The sequence below is a fragment of the Camelus dromedarius genome, chromosome 10, assembly GCF_036321535.1.
Source record: "Camelus dromedarius isolate mCamDro1 chromosome 10, mCamDro1.pat, whole genome shotgun sequence".
Taxonomy (NCBI): domain Eukaryota; kingdom Metazoa; phylum Chordata; class Mammalia; order Artiodactyla; family Camelidae; genus Camelus; species Camelus dromedarius.
The window spans coordinates 35,482,938-35,500,478 of record NC_087445.1 but is presented as its reverse complement, the minus strand read 5'-3'; the positions used below and the strand labels follow the sequence as shown (position 1 = coordinate 35,500,478).

The 17,541-nt window shown below is 36.8% G+C and overlaps 1 protein-coding gene across 3 annotated transcripts in view; it reads right to left on the bottom strand.

Moving 5' to 3' along the window:
- Window positions 1–17,541, bottom strand: part of PIP5K1B (phosphatidylinositol-4-phosphate 5-kinase type 1 beta) — a 283,518-nt gene that overhangs the window by 168,017 nt on the left and 97,960 nt on the right. For all 3 annotated transcript variants that reach the window (XM_031449831.2, XM_064490259.1, XM_010999784.3), the window contains exons 2-3: window positions 5,676–5,760; window positions 2,416–2,484 (exon numbers count right to left, since the gene is read on the bottom strand). In XM_031449831.2, the coding sequence (XP_031305691.1) occupies window positions 2,416–2,484 (69 nt within the window). In that variant the 5' untranslated portion in view covers window positions 5,676–5,760. The remainder of the gene's footprint in view (window positions 1–2,415; window positions 2,485–5,675; window positions 5,761–17,541) is intronic.

Genomic DNA, 17,541 nt, shown 5'->3' with positions numbered 1-17,541 from the left:
AGACACACATTTCTTTTCTAACCGTACATAAGCCGTATGTTTGCTAATCCATGCTCAAATTATGCTGAGGAATAGTCTCACTTACATCTGGCTTCCAAAATGTACCTCTTCCTCCTTTTTGAAAATAGGGGTGATATTTGCTTATCTCCTGCCTTTGAGGCCTCTTCCATTTTGCCCATTTTTCAGAGCTCATCCTCAGTGGCTTCTCTAGTCTAGCCTCAAGTTCTTTCACCTGTGAAACATTTCATCTGCGCCTAGAGACAAACACATTTGCAGTAGCTAATGTAACTCTTATTATCACCTAACTCCACCATTAACACCTCCAGTTTAAAGACCTTTTCCTTAATGGAGAAGAGTTAACTTAAATGGTTCAGCTGAGCAGTTAAACTGTTAGCAAAGCAACACTCTAAGTGATCCCTTCTTGCTTTGCATAGCAACATCGTATTACCTGAGAGCTAAAGCTCTAGGCACTGGGCCCTGTTTTTGGTGCTCATCTTACAGAGACTACATACCTCCTCCTCCATTGCTAACTTCCCTTTTATAATCAGAGGTCATCAAAAAGGTCCCTTTGCCATCATACATTTTTAAAAATTATTTTTTTTGTTCTTTTAAGGTCTCTGCATTTTCTTTTTATTTAATAATTACTTACATCTTAGAATGTGATTTTTAGTTTTATAATCTTCCCAACATTGCTGAGTCAAATTTCCTGCTAGAGACGTTCATCATAGAATTACACCCAAAATATTACTGAAAATCTACTGTACTGATTTTTAGGCAAGACACACTTAGCAAACTCTAAGATCTCACTGCCACATTCTTTCTATTACTTTTGTGTCACTAAAGAGCTCCTGTGAATCAGAACTCAGTCAAGAACTGCGGTGCTTCTTGATGCTTACTGAGAAACTGCCTGAAACCGATCTGAAGTCATGACAGGCAGGCAGTTGGATCCTCTCTGTGTTGGTCTCATGTCTGACTGAATTTAGAAAGAGACTTGGTAAATGAGACAAGATTTGGTTTTCCACCTGTCCCGAAAAGTAAATAACAATGTATTGTTGTCTGTGTCAAGATTCACAAATCTGATAAACTATAACATGACACTGGTGAGCTCTTGATCTTCCCCCTACTTTTCCCTAACCACATCACCACTTTGGATGTCAACCTCCCTGTGTACACTTCTAAGTTTGGCTGAGTAGAAAGGCAGAAGAAAAGATACCCCAGGGAAAAGGGGATATTATCCCACATGAAAATGGACCAGGAACTATATCACGTTAGTTCCATGACCTGAATCTGTGGGCAGATCACATGACTCATGTACTTTAAAGAGTAAAAGGCAAAAGGAAATGTTAAGGAATAAAAACCTTTAGTACACAAACCTCCTACTCTCAAGAGAGAAGGAGGGCGAGGTAATTTAAAAGCTAAAATGTACAGTCAATTTAAAATCAGGAGTAGTGGTGCTTGGGAACATATATTACCTACTAATGCTTCTGAACATTAGCTTGGTTGCTAGGAGCCAAGAACTTACTGAAGTCAGAGTGGTCAGGCAAGATACCCTGGGAAGTCTAGAAAGAGATTTTTGTGAAATGGGCTGAAGACATGGAATCTAAGAGGCTTAGAAAGGGCTGAGGGGAAATTTCACGTTAAAAATCTTTTTAAAGGTAGAAAATGTTCAACATTTTGATGGCAAGTAGCAAGTCAATTAAAAGATTCACAACAACAACAACAAAAGATTCACACCGTGGACACAGAACACTGTATACACATAGGGGCCTTCTTCTTAGGCATAAAAAGGGTTTTCAAATAACTACCTTCTGTCAGTGTTCTAAATCATGGTAACTGTGGTAGGCAGAAAAATGGCCCCCAAAGATGTCTATGTCCTAATCCTTGGGATCCGTGAATGTGCTGTTATTTGACAATGAGGAGTAAGGGTAATTAAGGTTGCTAATCATATGACTTTAAAATAAAGGGACTATTTGGGATTATCCAGAAGGGCTCAATGTAATCACAAGCATCCTTTAAAGTGTCAGAGTGATACAGCCTGATAAAGACCCTACTGGCCTTCGCTGGCTTTGAAGCTGTAAGGAAATCATGCTACAGAGAATGCAGGCACCCTCAAGAGACTGGAAAAGACAAGAAAATGGACTCTTCCCTAGAGCCTCCAGAAAGGAATGCAGCCCTGTAGACACCTGGATCTTGACCCAGAGAGACCACTATGTCAGACTTGTGATCGATAGGACTGTAAGACAATTCATTTGTGTTAAGCCACTAACTTTGCAGTAATTTGTTACAGAAATAGGAAACTCAGGCAGGAACTTACATACACATGCTTTGGAGGAAGAAAAGGTTTATGGTGATATTAACATTCTAAGTAATAAGTGTTCCTCTTTCTGAGCTGAAGAAAGAAAATAACATACTCACCTTTTTATAGGTTTTTTCCTCATTTGGTTTTCCAGGTGCTGTATCTCCATTTTCAGCAGCAGACGACATCTATAAGAGAAAAAGGGACCTATTTGAATCTAGAAATTCTACTCTGAAATACAACATGCTAATAATATTAACTAGAGAATCTGTTTTGGTTAATTACATTTTTGTTGTTATTGCTGTTGTCTGCAAGAAGGGAAGAGAATTCTCATACACTAAAAAAAATTGTGTCCCCCCAATCTTTCAAAAAAAAAAAGCTTTATTTATAAATCATTTTGGTAGCATACTTCACTCCGTATGCTCTAAGAAGATGCTATGGAAGCCCAAGCCCATATAATGTGTCTAAGTTTCTTTCTACAAAGCCTTAAAAAAACAAAATAAAAAACCCTTTTCTTCTGGTTATAGGTGCTTCCTGGAAAAATATCTGGAAAGTACCAAAAAAAAAAAACATTAACCAGAACAGAAAAATTACTCAATTCTATTGCCCTTGGGCAACTTCACTATTCACATTTTGGTGTATTTGTTTCCACCTTTTGTTCCATGAACTCTCATACTAAAAATATTATGATACCATCTTAATGTAGCATTTTGCACTGAAAATTTATGTAATAAGCATTTTCCCATTTGATTATAAAAATCTCATTGTAAGAGTGATTTTTTCTAGTTGCGAGAGACACCACGGTGTGAACACTATTGTATGTTAATACTTTAGTTAACAATGTTAATATTGAAGGCTAGTTGAGGTGGTTCAGGGGGTTTGCTTCTAGAAATAATGCAACAGTAATGATTTTGTGCTATCTTTGTCCAACTTCAATGTTTTCTTGGGCTAGTTTCCTAGAACTACTAGGTCACTAAAAAATTGAACGGTCTTACCACATACTGAACTTCCTCAATTTCTAAAGAAATTGCTAAATTTCTTTCTAAGGAGACTACACTCATTCATGCTATCAGCAGTGAGAGCTGGTTCCATTACATGCTTAGCAATAACTATTATCATTTTAACTATCTTTGCTAATTTGGCAGATGAAAGAAAGCACCTCTTGATTTTAATTTGCATCTTTGAAAATTATTAGCATAGGTTAACATTGTGTATCTGTTTTACCTCTTTGTATTTCTTCTTTCGACTTTTCTATTATTGTGTTCATTTATCTTGTGGGGTCTTAATGTATTAGGTACTGATTTTCACGTATTATTGTTATTAATATTAGTTGTTTCCTTATTGATTTTTATATATTAGTCTATTTACAAGCACATTAATATTTTCCACGCTGAATTTAATTTGTTTTTTAATTATGACACAGAAGTTTTACATTTTCCATACTTTAAACTACTGACCATCTTTGTGACTTCTTCCAGTGCTTTTAGATAAAATATTTCTTTTCATTGGGAGACATGAGATGTTTAAACATGTGTTCCTCTCATCTTTTAATAATAGGATTTTTGCGTTTTACTTCTAATTCATCTAATTTTTTAAAGCCAAATACTTATGTGGTAAATGAGGATAACTACATAATCAGGGAGTCATGATATTTAAGGGTCTTATCTTAAATTGCAAAGAGCATTCTATACACCATAGAGGGGAAAACTTCTGACTTTCTCATAAGCCTTTGAAGCACATTTTAAATCTTGGGCTTTTAATAAACATAGTGTGTGCTAAGCCTAAGATTTTGCCAGCCATTTCTCTGCACTAGAACTAAATGACTGCCATGAGCTTGCTGTGACTAAAAACCATCCAAGAAAATGAAAGCATGGACCATGGCAAGTCAACCTTACCAGATCTATTACTGCCCACCAAATCAAGCATTCTCTTAGGCTTTCAATTTCGTTTGTCTCCATTCAATCTGTCCACATTAGAACATGGAGTTTTCAAGGACAGATGTTTTATACACTACTGCTTCCCACACTGTATCTGTTTAATTTATTTAAAGAATTTATTTTTCCAGTCTCTTCATAATATTTTGGTGAGTTTTGAATAATACATTAGTCCAATTAGAATATCTGAAAGGTTTTATAATATCAGGCTCAGGGAAAAAAACAAACCAAACCCTGCATCACACCCACCACCCACTCCCCCACCCCCAAAGCTCAAATTACATAATCACCTTAAGAATATACAGTGATTTACTTGATATTTATCCCTATTTCTACATTAGTGTATGTTTGTGACTCAAATTTAGTATGTGCTAATAATAATAAGAGTAGGATTTTATTCAAACTTCCACTGTTTAATAGAGCCAACAGAATGAAGATCTACCTAAAGAATGCCACTTAAGTAATTTCACTTCTAAGCCTCTGCAGTTTTTTAAAACCAAAAAGCTTCCAAGAGGTTGTATTTTTAACCTCTGAAGATGCCTGAAAATACAACCTTAATGAGGGGTGGACAAACTGGCGTGAATGAAGGACATGATGAGATGGCCTTTTTTTATTGCTTTGTAAATAATTCCTGACTGGGCAGTGGGAAAGAGGAAGAGAGAAGTAGGTAAACTTATATATTAAAAAAAACAAAAACAAAACCAATTCCCTTTAAGCAGCACAAAATAGACAATAATATTAAAGGGAAACCATGAGATGTCATCTAGACCAAAAAATTGAAAGATTTTTTTCTGTAGGATGATGTTTAACAAAGGTCACACAGATCAATTCACCTACTCACCAGGACATCCATGTAGGAGAGGCAAATGAGATGTTGTGCATGCCCTGGTAAACTTCAAATAGCTATTAAAATGGTCATAGTGATAATTACTTGCTATGTTCTGCACTAGTTAAGGTCCATCATTTATAGCTATGGAAGCCAAGGTAAGTATGGACTAAAAACAGTTTTTAAAAACACTATGATCATATATGTTTCTATTTACGCATAAAAGGAAGGAGGAAAGAAATTCACAGAAGTACTGGTTATTATCTACAGATGATGGGACTGTGAATGCTTTGGGTTTTCAGGTGTATACTTTGCTATATTCTCCAAGTATTCTGTTGTGAGGACTGTCCTACTTCAACATCAGGAAAACACTAATGCTAGTCAAAAATTTAGCCACACACAGTAGACATCTCCCAGGTTCTCCAACTTTAGGCATGCCAACATTCACAAAATTTCCTGTTTTTCTATTTCCTTCTCATTTGTTTTCAATTTGATAATGTCAAAGTTAAAGGCCATGAACTAGATATGATTTAGAATATCTGTAAATAAATATAAAAGAGGTAAGAGCTTATAATGAGCCAGCTGGAGTTAATTAAAAATAGAGCCTGCTCCTCCTTACCTTTGTAAATGAAGCGGCAAGTCATCTGTAGTTGGTCGTGATGAGTGGCCTACTCATTGCCGAGACTGTGCTCCTTCCCAGGTTCCTGTCAAAATACAAATCACTGGTCATTACTTATTCATATCTCTACTTCATCTCCCACAATGGGTCAGGGGTGGCTCTAGGGATACACATAATGCAATCAGTCAAAACTAAAATAATAAAATGAAGGAAGGTGTATGAAGGGAAAATAAAGGTGAGAACCAAGACAGTGACAGCAGTGTGGGCTGCACACAGAATGTGAGCCATGGGCACCTGTACAGTCACTCAGTACCCTGGACAGTCTCCAAGGTGACTCTAGAGATTCCTAGTGGCCACAGCAGAGGAAGAAACAACCAGTAATCTAAATGCCCAATGTTCACAGGATGAAAGCAAGTCAGGTGCTCAAACTATCCTGTGGGTCTTCATAAAAGACACCAGACGTGACGTGTGAACAAGTTTTCTATATTATCCCTGTCATAAATTAACTGTGATTTTCATGTTGTTTAGGTGACAAAACTTCAAAGAACAGTTCAACAAACCCTTTTTGCTATACTTTATGTTTTCATACAAAAGAGGTACTGTAACCAATTTTAAAAATACAGAGTTTAAAATAAAAATTAGTAAGGTCCCACCAGTATCTCCCCCCTGAGATAACCAATGGTCAGTTTGTTGTATATCCTTCCAAAACCTTCCTTATACTTGCTTACACACACACACACACACACACTTATTTCTGCCACTTACTATTATCAGCATATTTTAGATATTTTTTCAAGTATATATTGTATATCTATTTCATTTTAAAATAACTGTATCATATCCCACAAAATGGATATACCATCATTTAAGCAACCAGTCCCCTGTGGATGAACATGCAGACTGTTTCCAGGCTTGGCTACCATAACCAGAGGACTAAACAGCCTTACTCAAATATCTTTAAAGTTCTAGTACTTCTATTTCTGTGGGAAAGAATCCTGGAAGCTGAACCAAACTTGGTAAGTGTATTAACTTTGTTACATTTCTTTCTGTAAAAAGGTTGGAGATACCAATCCCACGGTGCGTAACGAGTACCCTTATTGACACACTAATCAGCAGTGGGTGTTCGCCATCTTGAAAACGTTTGTCAATCTGATGGGCAGAGAACGACATCTTGGTCATTTTAATTTACATTCTCTTACCACTAATGAGGCTTGTCCTCTTCACAAGTTTACTGGTGATTTAATTTCCAGTTCATGTCCTTTGCTTATTTTTATACTGTGCTGTTTATTTATCTTTTTTCCTTTATAATTAATCTGTAAGTACTCCTGGTGTATTAAACATTAACTCTGTCATATGAGCTGCAAACTGTTGTTGTTCTTTTGGCTCTGTTTATGGTGTCTTGTCAGGTGGACATTTTAAATATTGGCACAGTCAAATCTACTAATTTTTCCTATATGGACTATGGATTTACTGTCCTATTTGGGTGAGTTCTCCCAAGCCTGACATTATTCTATATGTATTCTCCTATATTTTCTTCAAATACCTTTATAGTTTCATTTTTAACATTAGATCTTTACTTCAAATGGAATCTAACCTCATCTCCCAGATGGACAGCTAACTGCCTCAACATCATTTACTTTATACTCTATCTTCTCCTTAGTGGATAAGCATGTCTCCTTTGGCATGTATTAAGTTTCCCTATATACCTCAACCTAATTCTGGACTCTCTGTTCCAAAGACTTACTTGCTGATTTCTGAGCTAATACAGTTATCTTAAATGCAGTAACATGACAATATGCTCTGATATCTGTGGTTACAAGTTCCCCATACTATTTTTCTTCCAAGTTTAGTAATACTCTCACATTTATATTTTTATAGGGACTTTAAAATCACATTGCTTGATCTGAAAACATGTCCAGCTCCCCTCAACCCCAGCCAAATTGGAATTTTGACTGGAATTATGTTAAATTTATATACTAATTTGGGAAGCATGAATATTTTTGGAATTTAAAATTTTCTTATTCAAAAGAGGGTATAGTTCCCTATTTCTTCAAATGTTATTTTATATCATTTACTACAACCATATTTTTCGTATTTGTCTTATATCTTACTAAATTCATTCCCAGATATTTTAGTTTGTCACTCTTTTAAATAAGGATTTTTCTACTTGCATTTCTAACTGGTTATTAATTCAGAGAAAGAAAAATGACTGGGTTTCATCTATTATCTTTCACCCAGTCATTTTATCAAATCCTCTTACAGAATTTTAAAAGATTTTAGGCAGAGTCTTAATCATATTACCTGCAATATTTATACAGCTTATTTCTATTTCTTCTCTTACTACATTTGCCATCAAACTTCTAAAAAAAAAGCTGAATAATAGCAGTTGAGTAATAGTAGTTTTTGACATTTATACCATAATCCTACAGAAGTCACCATCCTCCATTATGAGCTTGTTTGGCAGCATAGTAGCTTCTTTCTAATTTCTCCTAATTTAATTTAATTAGGAAAGTCTACTGAATTATATCAAATACATTTTCAGCATCAGTTGACATAATCATACAATTATTCTCCTTTATTCTGCTGTGTCAAATATAACATTGAGAAATTTCAAAATGCAAAATTATGTATTTCTAGAAAAACCCTAACTTGGATTTGAACTGCTACCATTTTTTAGTATTTTCATAATTGAAATTAAATGACTGTTCTCCCATCTGAAACACATTTTGATATTAAAAAAAAGGATACTTTTCATAAAATTGGAAGGGTTTCTTTTTATATGTACTCAATTTTTTGATTATTCATTTCTTGGAATTTATAATCTCACTCTGAATTAAATTTTAGTAATTTATATTTTGTTAGAAAACCATCAATTTCCTTTAGATTTTTAAATTTTTGTCACAAGGTAGCACATAATAGTCTGTTACTGAATTCTTCTAATTCTTTTGGGATCCAAGTAACGTCTTTTTCCTTATTCCTGATGGTGTGTGAGTATGCATATATATTATATATGTGTGTATTATACATATTGCATATATATTCTGAATAGGTATTTTTATTAGTCAGACTTCCTCTTTCTATTTGTTTTTGTAGCCATTTCCATTAATTTTAGCTTTTACTATTAATATTTTTTTTCTTTTGAAAAATTTCTTAGATGCAATACTTAGTTTATTTTCAGTATTTTAAAAAATAGTATTGAAGTTAACAGGCTATAAAGTATTTCTGAATATATTATTTCCCCATAAATTTAGATGTGAAGTATTCTGTTTAATTTCCAAATAATTTGTCATTTTGGATTTGATTTTCAATTTAACCCAGGAATCATCTAAAAGAGGGTTTCTTAATTTTAAGTACTTATATTTTAATTATTAATGTTTTATTCATTGCCACATTCTTACCTTATCACACTAGGATCAAATTACGGGATGAGTAAAGTATCTTTCCTCCAATCCCAAATTTATCAAGTTTTTTCCTATGGTTATAGAAATAGTTTTTTTTTATAAATGTTCTGTAGACACAAGAGAAAAATGTGCATTTTCTTTTTACAGAGTAGAAAAGCACTATATTATTACCACCTTATATCATTGCTTACTTTGTCAAATTATGAAAAAATATTAAAATCCCCTAATATGGTTATAGATTAATCATATTCTCCTGTAGTTCTACTTTTCATTTTTTGCCTTAAAATTTCCATAGCTATGGTGGCTAGTGTACAAAGGATATGTGTGTAACAATGTCCTTGTGAATTGTACTCTTTATCTATAAAAGTATCTTTTTTTCTTATTTAATAATTTTGGTCTTGGGTTCTATCTTAGCTGATGTTAATATCCCCACTTCTGCTTTCATTTGTTCACACTTGGCATCTCCTTGTCCATTTCTTTACCTTCAACGTTTTTAGTTGTTTTCATTTGGTTTTAGCTGTGTTCCTGATAAATAGCTTAAAATTGGATTTTTGGTTTTTTAACCAATCTAAGACTGTCATTTGAAAAGGGACCTCAGTAAATTCACTTCTATTGTGATAAGACTATGTTTGGTATACTTCCATTATATTTGTTTTCTCTTAATTACATTTATTGTTATTGCATTTATTTTTATTCATTTCTTCTTTGCTGGATTGATAAAGTTTAAAACTCTATTTTTTCCTAGCAAGTTTTTATTCCACATATATTTTGCTGATAATTATCTTTCCATTTCTAAAACATTAAGAGTCATATATTTCTATTAAAAAAATAAAATGATGCCATCCCACCAGCCAGCCATTTTCCTTTGCTCTTCTGTGGGGGGCACAGAGCTGTGCCACCCAGGAGGGAAGGATGCTGGTCATTTATGAGCATGGTCTGCAGACACATTCGGCTGTCAGCTCTCTCAGGGTCTGCCGCTGCAGAGAGCCACTGCTCCCCAGGCCATGGCCTCCCTGGGGCTGTACACAGCCCGCGATTTGAATGACAAGGGAGCACCCCCATCCTGTGTTGGCCCTGGCTCTGTGGGTCCTCCATCAAAGCCTTGACGTCTTTCCTCTGCTTGCCCAGCGTGCCTCCTCCCTTCACAGGTTGTATTAGTCTCCAAGTCTGCGTGACTTTAAATGACAGAAATTTTTCCTCTCACAGTTGTGGAAGCTAAAAGCCCAAAATCAAGGTGTCAGTAGGGCCCTTCTCCCCCTGAGGCTCTGGACAGAATCCTTCCTTTCCCTTTCCAGCTTCTGGGGGTGGCCATGGATCCTCAGTGCTCCTCTGCATGCAGCTGCATCAGTCCAACTTCTGCTTCTGTCATCTCCCTGTGTCTCTCTGTCCTCACGTGGCATTTTCTTCTTATATGGACACCAGTCATGTTGGATCAGTGCCTACCCCAATGACCTCCATTTAACTTGATTACATCTGCAAAGACGCAGTTTCCAAACAAGTCACGTTAATGGGTACTGGGGGTTAGGACTTCACATTTTGCGGGACTCAATTCAACTCATGCCACAGGTACTGACTGCTAAAAACATCTTGCACCTAAAACTCTGGCCCAGTGCCTGCTTCCAGAGAGCCCAACCCATGACATCTCTTCTCTTCCTCATCCCCAAGAGAAGGCATATGGAATATTTTTACTCTCACAGCTCTTCTTAATGAACAATTTATAGTTTATGGTTACATTATCATCATTTATTTCAACATGACCCTAAGTTTTACAAGGTTCGTTGCTCATCGTTTCTTTGGTTCTTCATCTCCTGCTACCCAAACACTTTTGTTTTGATTCAATTTTCATTTGGCTGGAGCACTTCTCAAGTAGTTTTCTCAGGAGTGGCATGGATGGTCCATTCTGTGTCATTCCATGTCCAGAAATGTCTCTCTTTTGTCCTCATATATAACTAGCTTTTTTGGATTCTTGGTTCCCAGTCCTTCTCTTTCATCTCTGATGATGTGCTATTGCTGTCTCCTTGCTTCCTGGCTTACAGATGAGTAGTTTCACGCTAGTCGGACTCTCCTGTCTTGGTAACTTAGTGGTTTTCTCTTTCTTGAAACCTATGAGAGTCTTCTCTGTTAACACATAGTTCAAAAAGTCCATGAGGATAGATATGTCCTTTTTTATCCATCCTTCCCAGTAAAGGGAAACTGACAAGAAGCTATTACACAGAGAGGTGATGAGTTAAACCATGAATAATATTTAGGCTATTGAGTTGAGGAATGAACAAACTGCATATCCTTCAGGCGGTGCTCTATGAGTATTATTTCTCATAATCAAACTTTTGATAAGAATTGGACAAGGGAGCACTCAAAGTTATAGTTTCTGGCAAGAGCCTGGAATGCAAAATTTCTAATGGCCAAGTAAGGGCATGATAAGACTCAAGTCTCCTTAGGAAATGTGTTAATATGTAACCTGACACGAGACTCCCAGTTGGAACTTATTTTCTTAAATTATTTCTGACATTAAACAGAGCCAATTTTTGGTGTCATATGATTAGACTGTTGAGACACCAGCTCCATTAACAATAATACACATCAAGCAATGAATATTTTTTTTTTGGCTATTTGATTGCTTATCTGTCCTTTCTGGTATTTGGTATCTGGATTCTGTTAATTTAAAAAATAAATAATTTACACTATTTCATAGCCTTCTACATGTGTATGCTTTCATTCAATTTGAGAGGAGGAAAGACATTATCATTTATAGAGCAACAACTCTGTGCGAGATGCTGTCACATACATGATTTCATTTAATCCTGCAATAAATCTCTTGGCATTCTCTAGTTTAGCTTGTGCTGTTCTGACACTTGTAATTGAGTGTCCTATAACGTCCGTGGGGTGCAGTCATTTTTAATTTTGCTGAGGTTTTTGCTGTGAGGCTGGTTTGTATAAGTGAAGCCCTTAGTGAGTGAACAAATACAGTGACCCCCAGCCCCTCCACCTCAGCCTGGCTCTGCTGGTCTCTATTCCAGTGCTGAGCATCAGAAGCAGCGGCAAGTTTTTTGAAAATTCAGGTTCTCGGGCCATGCACCAAAGCAACTAAATCATTGCTTCTGCATGGTAGGTTTAGGGATTCAGTATTTTCAGCATGCTTCAAGGGCTTGTCAGGATCTAAGCTACTTTGAGCAGTAAAGGCAGCTGAAATGTTTTATCACTTCAAGAGGGTTGTCAGGGGCCAGGAGGGAACCCAGAACACATTCTAGGTGTTAAAAATAGGGAATTTAAGACATTGGAATTAGTTATAAAAGTGATGGGTGAGATGAAAAGCTAAGCAAGAGATGGTGATGAAAAGCAGAGATTAACATCAGCACACCAAGGGCTAGAGGTACACCAAGAGGAAGGGGCCTCAAAAGCTGGAGGTATCCACTGGGGCCAGAACATCCTGGCGAAGGTTAACTGGAAGAGGCAGGAATTACTGACAGAGGGAGGATATCTGGAGGCATGGAGAAGACAGTCACTGTTGGGGACACTGCCCAAGAAAGAGAGAGGGGCGGAAAATATGCTAGATTCTCCCTTACCCCCTCAACCCACCAATCCCTGTCTATGACTCCCAGGGGCCAGCCTACTGAAAACCATGTGACATGGGGAGCCTAAGAAATGCATCCTATATGAATGCCTGCCCTGTGATACAGAACAGGAGAAGAGTGAGGGATTCTGAGGACAAGCAGGCCAATGATGGGCCATAGAATGAAATATAAAAGTATGAAAGTGGGAAAGCAGATATGAGCTAATGATAAGCACAAGAAACATGATTCCCAAAGAAAATGTGGACTGACTAATTACCTACTTACCCAAGTAAGTAGGCCAACCTGTAGATGCAAGAGGTGAGGGGCACTAGTCACCAGTTCTAATTAATTTTCCCATAAAAACCACCATTTCATTCAACACAGATGAAGCAAAGCAACAAGGACTAACGGGAAGAGTAGTGGAACAGGCCTTCGAAGGTTTGGGTTTTATGTCCATCTCGGCTACTAATTCTCTATGACCTGGGGCTCCCATCCACTTCTTTTCTACCATGAATCCTGCTGACTCCATCAAATGGTGTTTCTGGTTTGGTGCCACTAGCCAAGTTTCTTGGGTAGAGCCTCGCCTCAGATCCTCCTTGGCATAAGGAGGAGACTCAGTAATTGCTTGATCATCATGAGTGCAACTTGCCCTGCGGGAATGGATCCTCCACAAGAAAGCCACACTGTAAAGTTTTCATGCTGTTCGGGCTCCCTGTAGTAACATTTCATAGATCACGTCCCAGTAGAGAAAGCAATTAAAACATGATTTGGCCCTGGTCATGCCTGCATGGTAATGTTAATCATATTTGTTTAAATTATCCTCTTCTAACTTTATTTTTTTCTGCCAGCAAACTAATTCACTCTTTCATTCATTCAACAAACTGATTGAGCCATACAAGCCAGGCTGGGAGTTGGCCCTAGAGCCATAAAGACAAAGACAGATCCTAGCCCTCAAAGAAGTCACATCAACAGGAGAGACAGACATGGGGACAGGTACAATACAATGTGACATGTGCTTTACTAGCATTCTTAGAAGAGGAACTGCCCAAGTCAGCCTATAGGAACCATGGAAACCTTCATTTATGAGGAACACTGGAATTGGACTGAGAGCAGTTTTTCAGGGACACAAGGTTGAGAGGTAGAAGGTGAGGAAGACGCCAGGGTTCATGCCAGCTTAAAGAAAGACCCAGCAGCATAAAGGAGCATATTAATATATTATTATGGGTGTACTGTGAGATCTTGAATCTTGCTGTAAATTGACCATATGTCAATTAAAAAAAAAGAAACTGGATAGCAGCATATAAATCAATGAAAACACTCCCTCACACCATACACAAAAATAAACTCAAAATGCCTTAAAGATTTAAACATAAGACAAGACACTATAAACCTCTTAGAAGAAATCACAGACAAAACATTCTCTGACATAAAACTCAGCAATGTTCTCCTAGGGCAATCTACCCAGGCAATAAAAAGAAAACTAAAAATAAACAAATGGGACCTAATTAAACTTAGAAGCTTTTGCACAGCAAAGGAAACCATAAGCAAAACAAAATGATAACCTATGGAATGGGAAAAAATATTTGCAAATGATGCGACCAACAAAGGTTTAATTTCCAGAATATATAAATAGCTCGTACAATTTAATAATAAAAAAACAAACAACAGAATCCAAAAATGGGCAGAGGAGCTAAACAAACAATTCTCCAATGAAAACATACAAACGACCAATAAGCACATGAAAAAATGTTCAGTATCACTAATTATCTGACAAATGCAAATCAAAACTACAATGAGGTATCACTTCACACCAGTCAGAATGGCCTTTGTTAAAAACTCCACAAATGATAAATGCTGGAGAGGGTGTGGAGAAAAGGAAACCCTCCTACACCGCTGGTGGGAATGTAGTTTGGTGCAGTCATTATGGAAAACAATATGGAGATTCCTCACAAAACTAAAAACAGACTTACCATATGATCCAGCAATCCCCACTCCTGGGTATGTATCTAGAGGGAACTCTAATTCAAAAAGATACATGTACCCCAACGTTCACAGCAGCACTATATACAATAGCCCAGATGTGGAAACAACCTAAATGTCCATCTACAGACTACTGGATAAAGAAGTTGTGGTATATTTATATAGTAGACTACTACTCAGACACAAACAAATAATGCCATGTGCAGCAACATGGATGGACCTAGAGATCGTCATTCTAAGTGAAGTAAGCCAGAAAGAGAAAGAAAAATATCATATGGTATCACTCATATGTGCAATTTAAAAAAAAGAAAAAGCGAGGCCACTCATGAACTCATCTACAAAACAGAAACAGACTTGCAGACATAATAAATGATCTTATGGTTACCAGGGGAAAAGGGGTGGGAAGGGATAAATTTGGGAGTTTGAGATTTGTGAATGCTAGCCACTATATATATAAATAGATTTTTTAAAAAAACCAAGTTTCTTCTGTATAGCACAGGGAACTATATTCTATATCTTGTAATAACCTTTAATGAAAAAGAATATGAAAAGGAATTTATGTATGTATATGCATGGCTGGGACATTGTGCTGTACACCAGAAACTGACACATAGTAACTGACTGTACTTCAATAAAAAAAACTTTTTTTTAAACCCCAAAGGTTACTGGAGAAAAGAAAAATTAGACACAAAAATTAAAGGTCAGCATAGAAATTTAAAAATTCAAATTGGAAATACAGAGTGGTACAGCTAGCAGAGCCTATTCACATATTTCCTCCAGAATTCTAGCTCCTAAAAAAAAAAAAAAAGAAGAATTTACCCAGAAGCAGCCCAAGCCTTATTAGGATGTTACTTGAAGGGTTAGCTACGAACAGATACCCAGATTGCTCATTCTACCTGTGACCAGAAGTCCCTGTTCAGCCCTTTGCCTGAATAAAAATACATGTGGAAAAATGTATATGTATTCATGAAAACCTAGAAAGTCATTCTTAGGACAACCTCAGCCTTGTAAATAGTTTTGCTGGGGAGGTGAGAAGTACTGCAGTCCTCCTTCCCTGCACTTAACAAGAGGGTTGAAACACTTTTAATGCGGTTTTGGCAATAAACAACAATAACAAAACAGGGGGAAAAAAAATCAAAGGTTTAAAAATGCAATAGGTTATCTTCCAAGGCTTAAATATAGGCAACAAAAATACACCAAATTGAAAACATCCCTTGATGTATTTTCCAAAATAAAAACACCTGTATTTTTCAGCCTGGAAAAAAAATTCTGTTAAGAAATCAAAGGCTCATGTTTATTTCTTTTTTATTTCACATGTTTATTTCTTCAGAATACTTACATAAACTCTCAAAGAAATGCAGAATATCTGCATGTTAAGTATCTGCACAATGGAGGCCACCTATACACACATATGTTCAGACATATGGTATGTTACACATTTGCAGGCTTAAAGCTGAAAAACAGAACCATGGTGCTCTTATAGTCTTAAGGTTCCCCTATTTCTACTGATGAAAATAATTTAAATGAGGTTTCGTCTTATGTATCTAATATTTATACAACCAAGCTGCTGCCAAAATCAATTCCAAACCATGGCACCTGCTCGCTATGAACCAAATGGAGACCAATCAAAACAAATTGCGGGGCTCTTATATCCTCTCATAAAACACATTCATCAACTCTGAGAATGGCTCTCACAAAGTGAATAAACAGAATAGCTATAAATGGCACTGACAAAAGGCTCAGCATAAAACGAACCACTCGTAATTCATTTTCCCAACAAAGGTTGTCCTGAAAGAATTCACACATCTTTTCAAACCAAGCCTTCACTGCAAACATCAGACAGAAGAAAGCAGCCCACGGAAACTACTCTGAGGGATGTGTTGTTTTCAGACCAGGGTAACACACAGCCTTTCAGGAAAATACCATTAGTGCACAATCTGCTCCTCCCTTGATTTTCATTTTAAATACACAAAGACCTCCTACGTGTTTGTACGTGTTTGGGAGGGAGGGTGGGGGGAAAAGCTGAGAGTCAGGAGAGTAGATTCATAAATGGTCATGACCCCTGGGCTTCCATGTGGCGAGTGGGAAGAGCCTCCACAAAGACTTAACAAACACTGTTACTTGTTTGCCTCTTCCCAGTGGCATCTGGGATAATCACTAAGAATCTCACTTACTTGGACTTTTGTCCTCTACATAATGCTTACATCTTTTTCTTTACTAGTTTTCACTCAACATTTGATACTGGGTAGACTTCACAACATCATATTCTTACTACATGGTAAAATTTCTCATTTTTTATGTACTAGATTATGTCTTCTGTCCACATTTCATTTCTAAGCTATTTTCCTCTTTTTCCCCCAAGAGTACATATCTAAGGAATTATTCAATCATTACAATAATAATTGTGTAAACCATATGAGAATAAAACCCAGTTACGACCGGCAGAAAAATATTCGTACAGAGAAGGAAAGAACCAAAGGTGATTTGGTTTTGCGCCTACAGCAGTGGGCAAAGCTTTTCTGGATCTATTTCAACTTCTTTCAAGAAAGCCAAAGCAACACAGATCTCCTATATGCCCCCAAAGGACAGCTGGTAGTTTACCCCAAGGCACTTCTTCGCCAGTGTTTGGGGGCGCTGTATCTGCAGGGAAGTCTGAAAGAACAGAGAGAGGTGGGTAGGTAGGACCCGAAAAGAAACACACTGCTGGAGGGGGTGGCAAACACTTCGAAGAGTAGAAAGAAACTAAGTAGGTGAAAAATTTTGTCCAACCAAAGATTTTCTAGAGTTCTAGGCTAATAACCTTAATTGTCAGCAAGTAATAAAAGCCGTTTCAAACTAGGCACCAATATAAAAGTCTAGCTAGAGGGAAAGCAGTGGTGAGATGACCACTTATGACACACTCCTCACCCAGAAGGGTGACTTACCCAAACATTT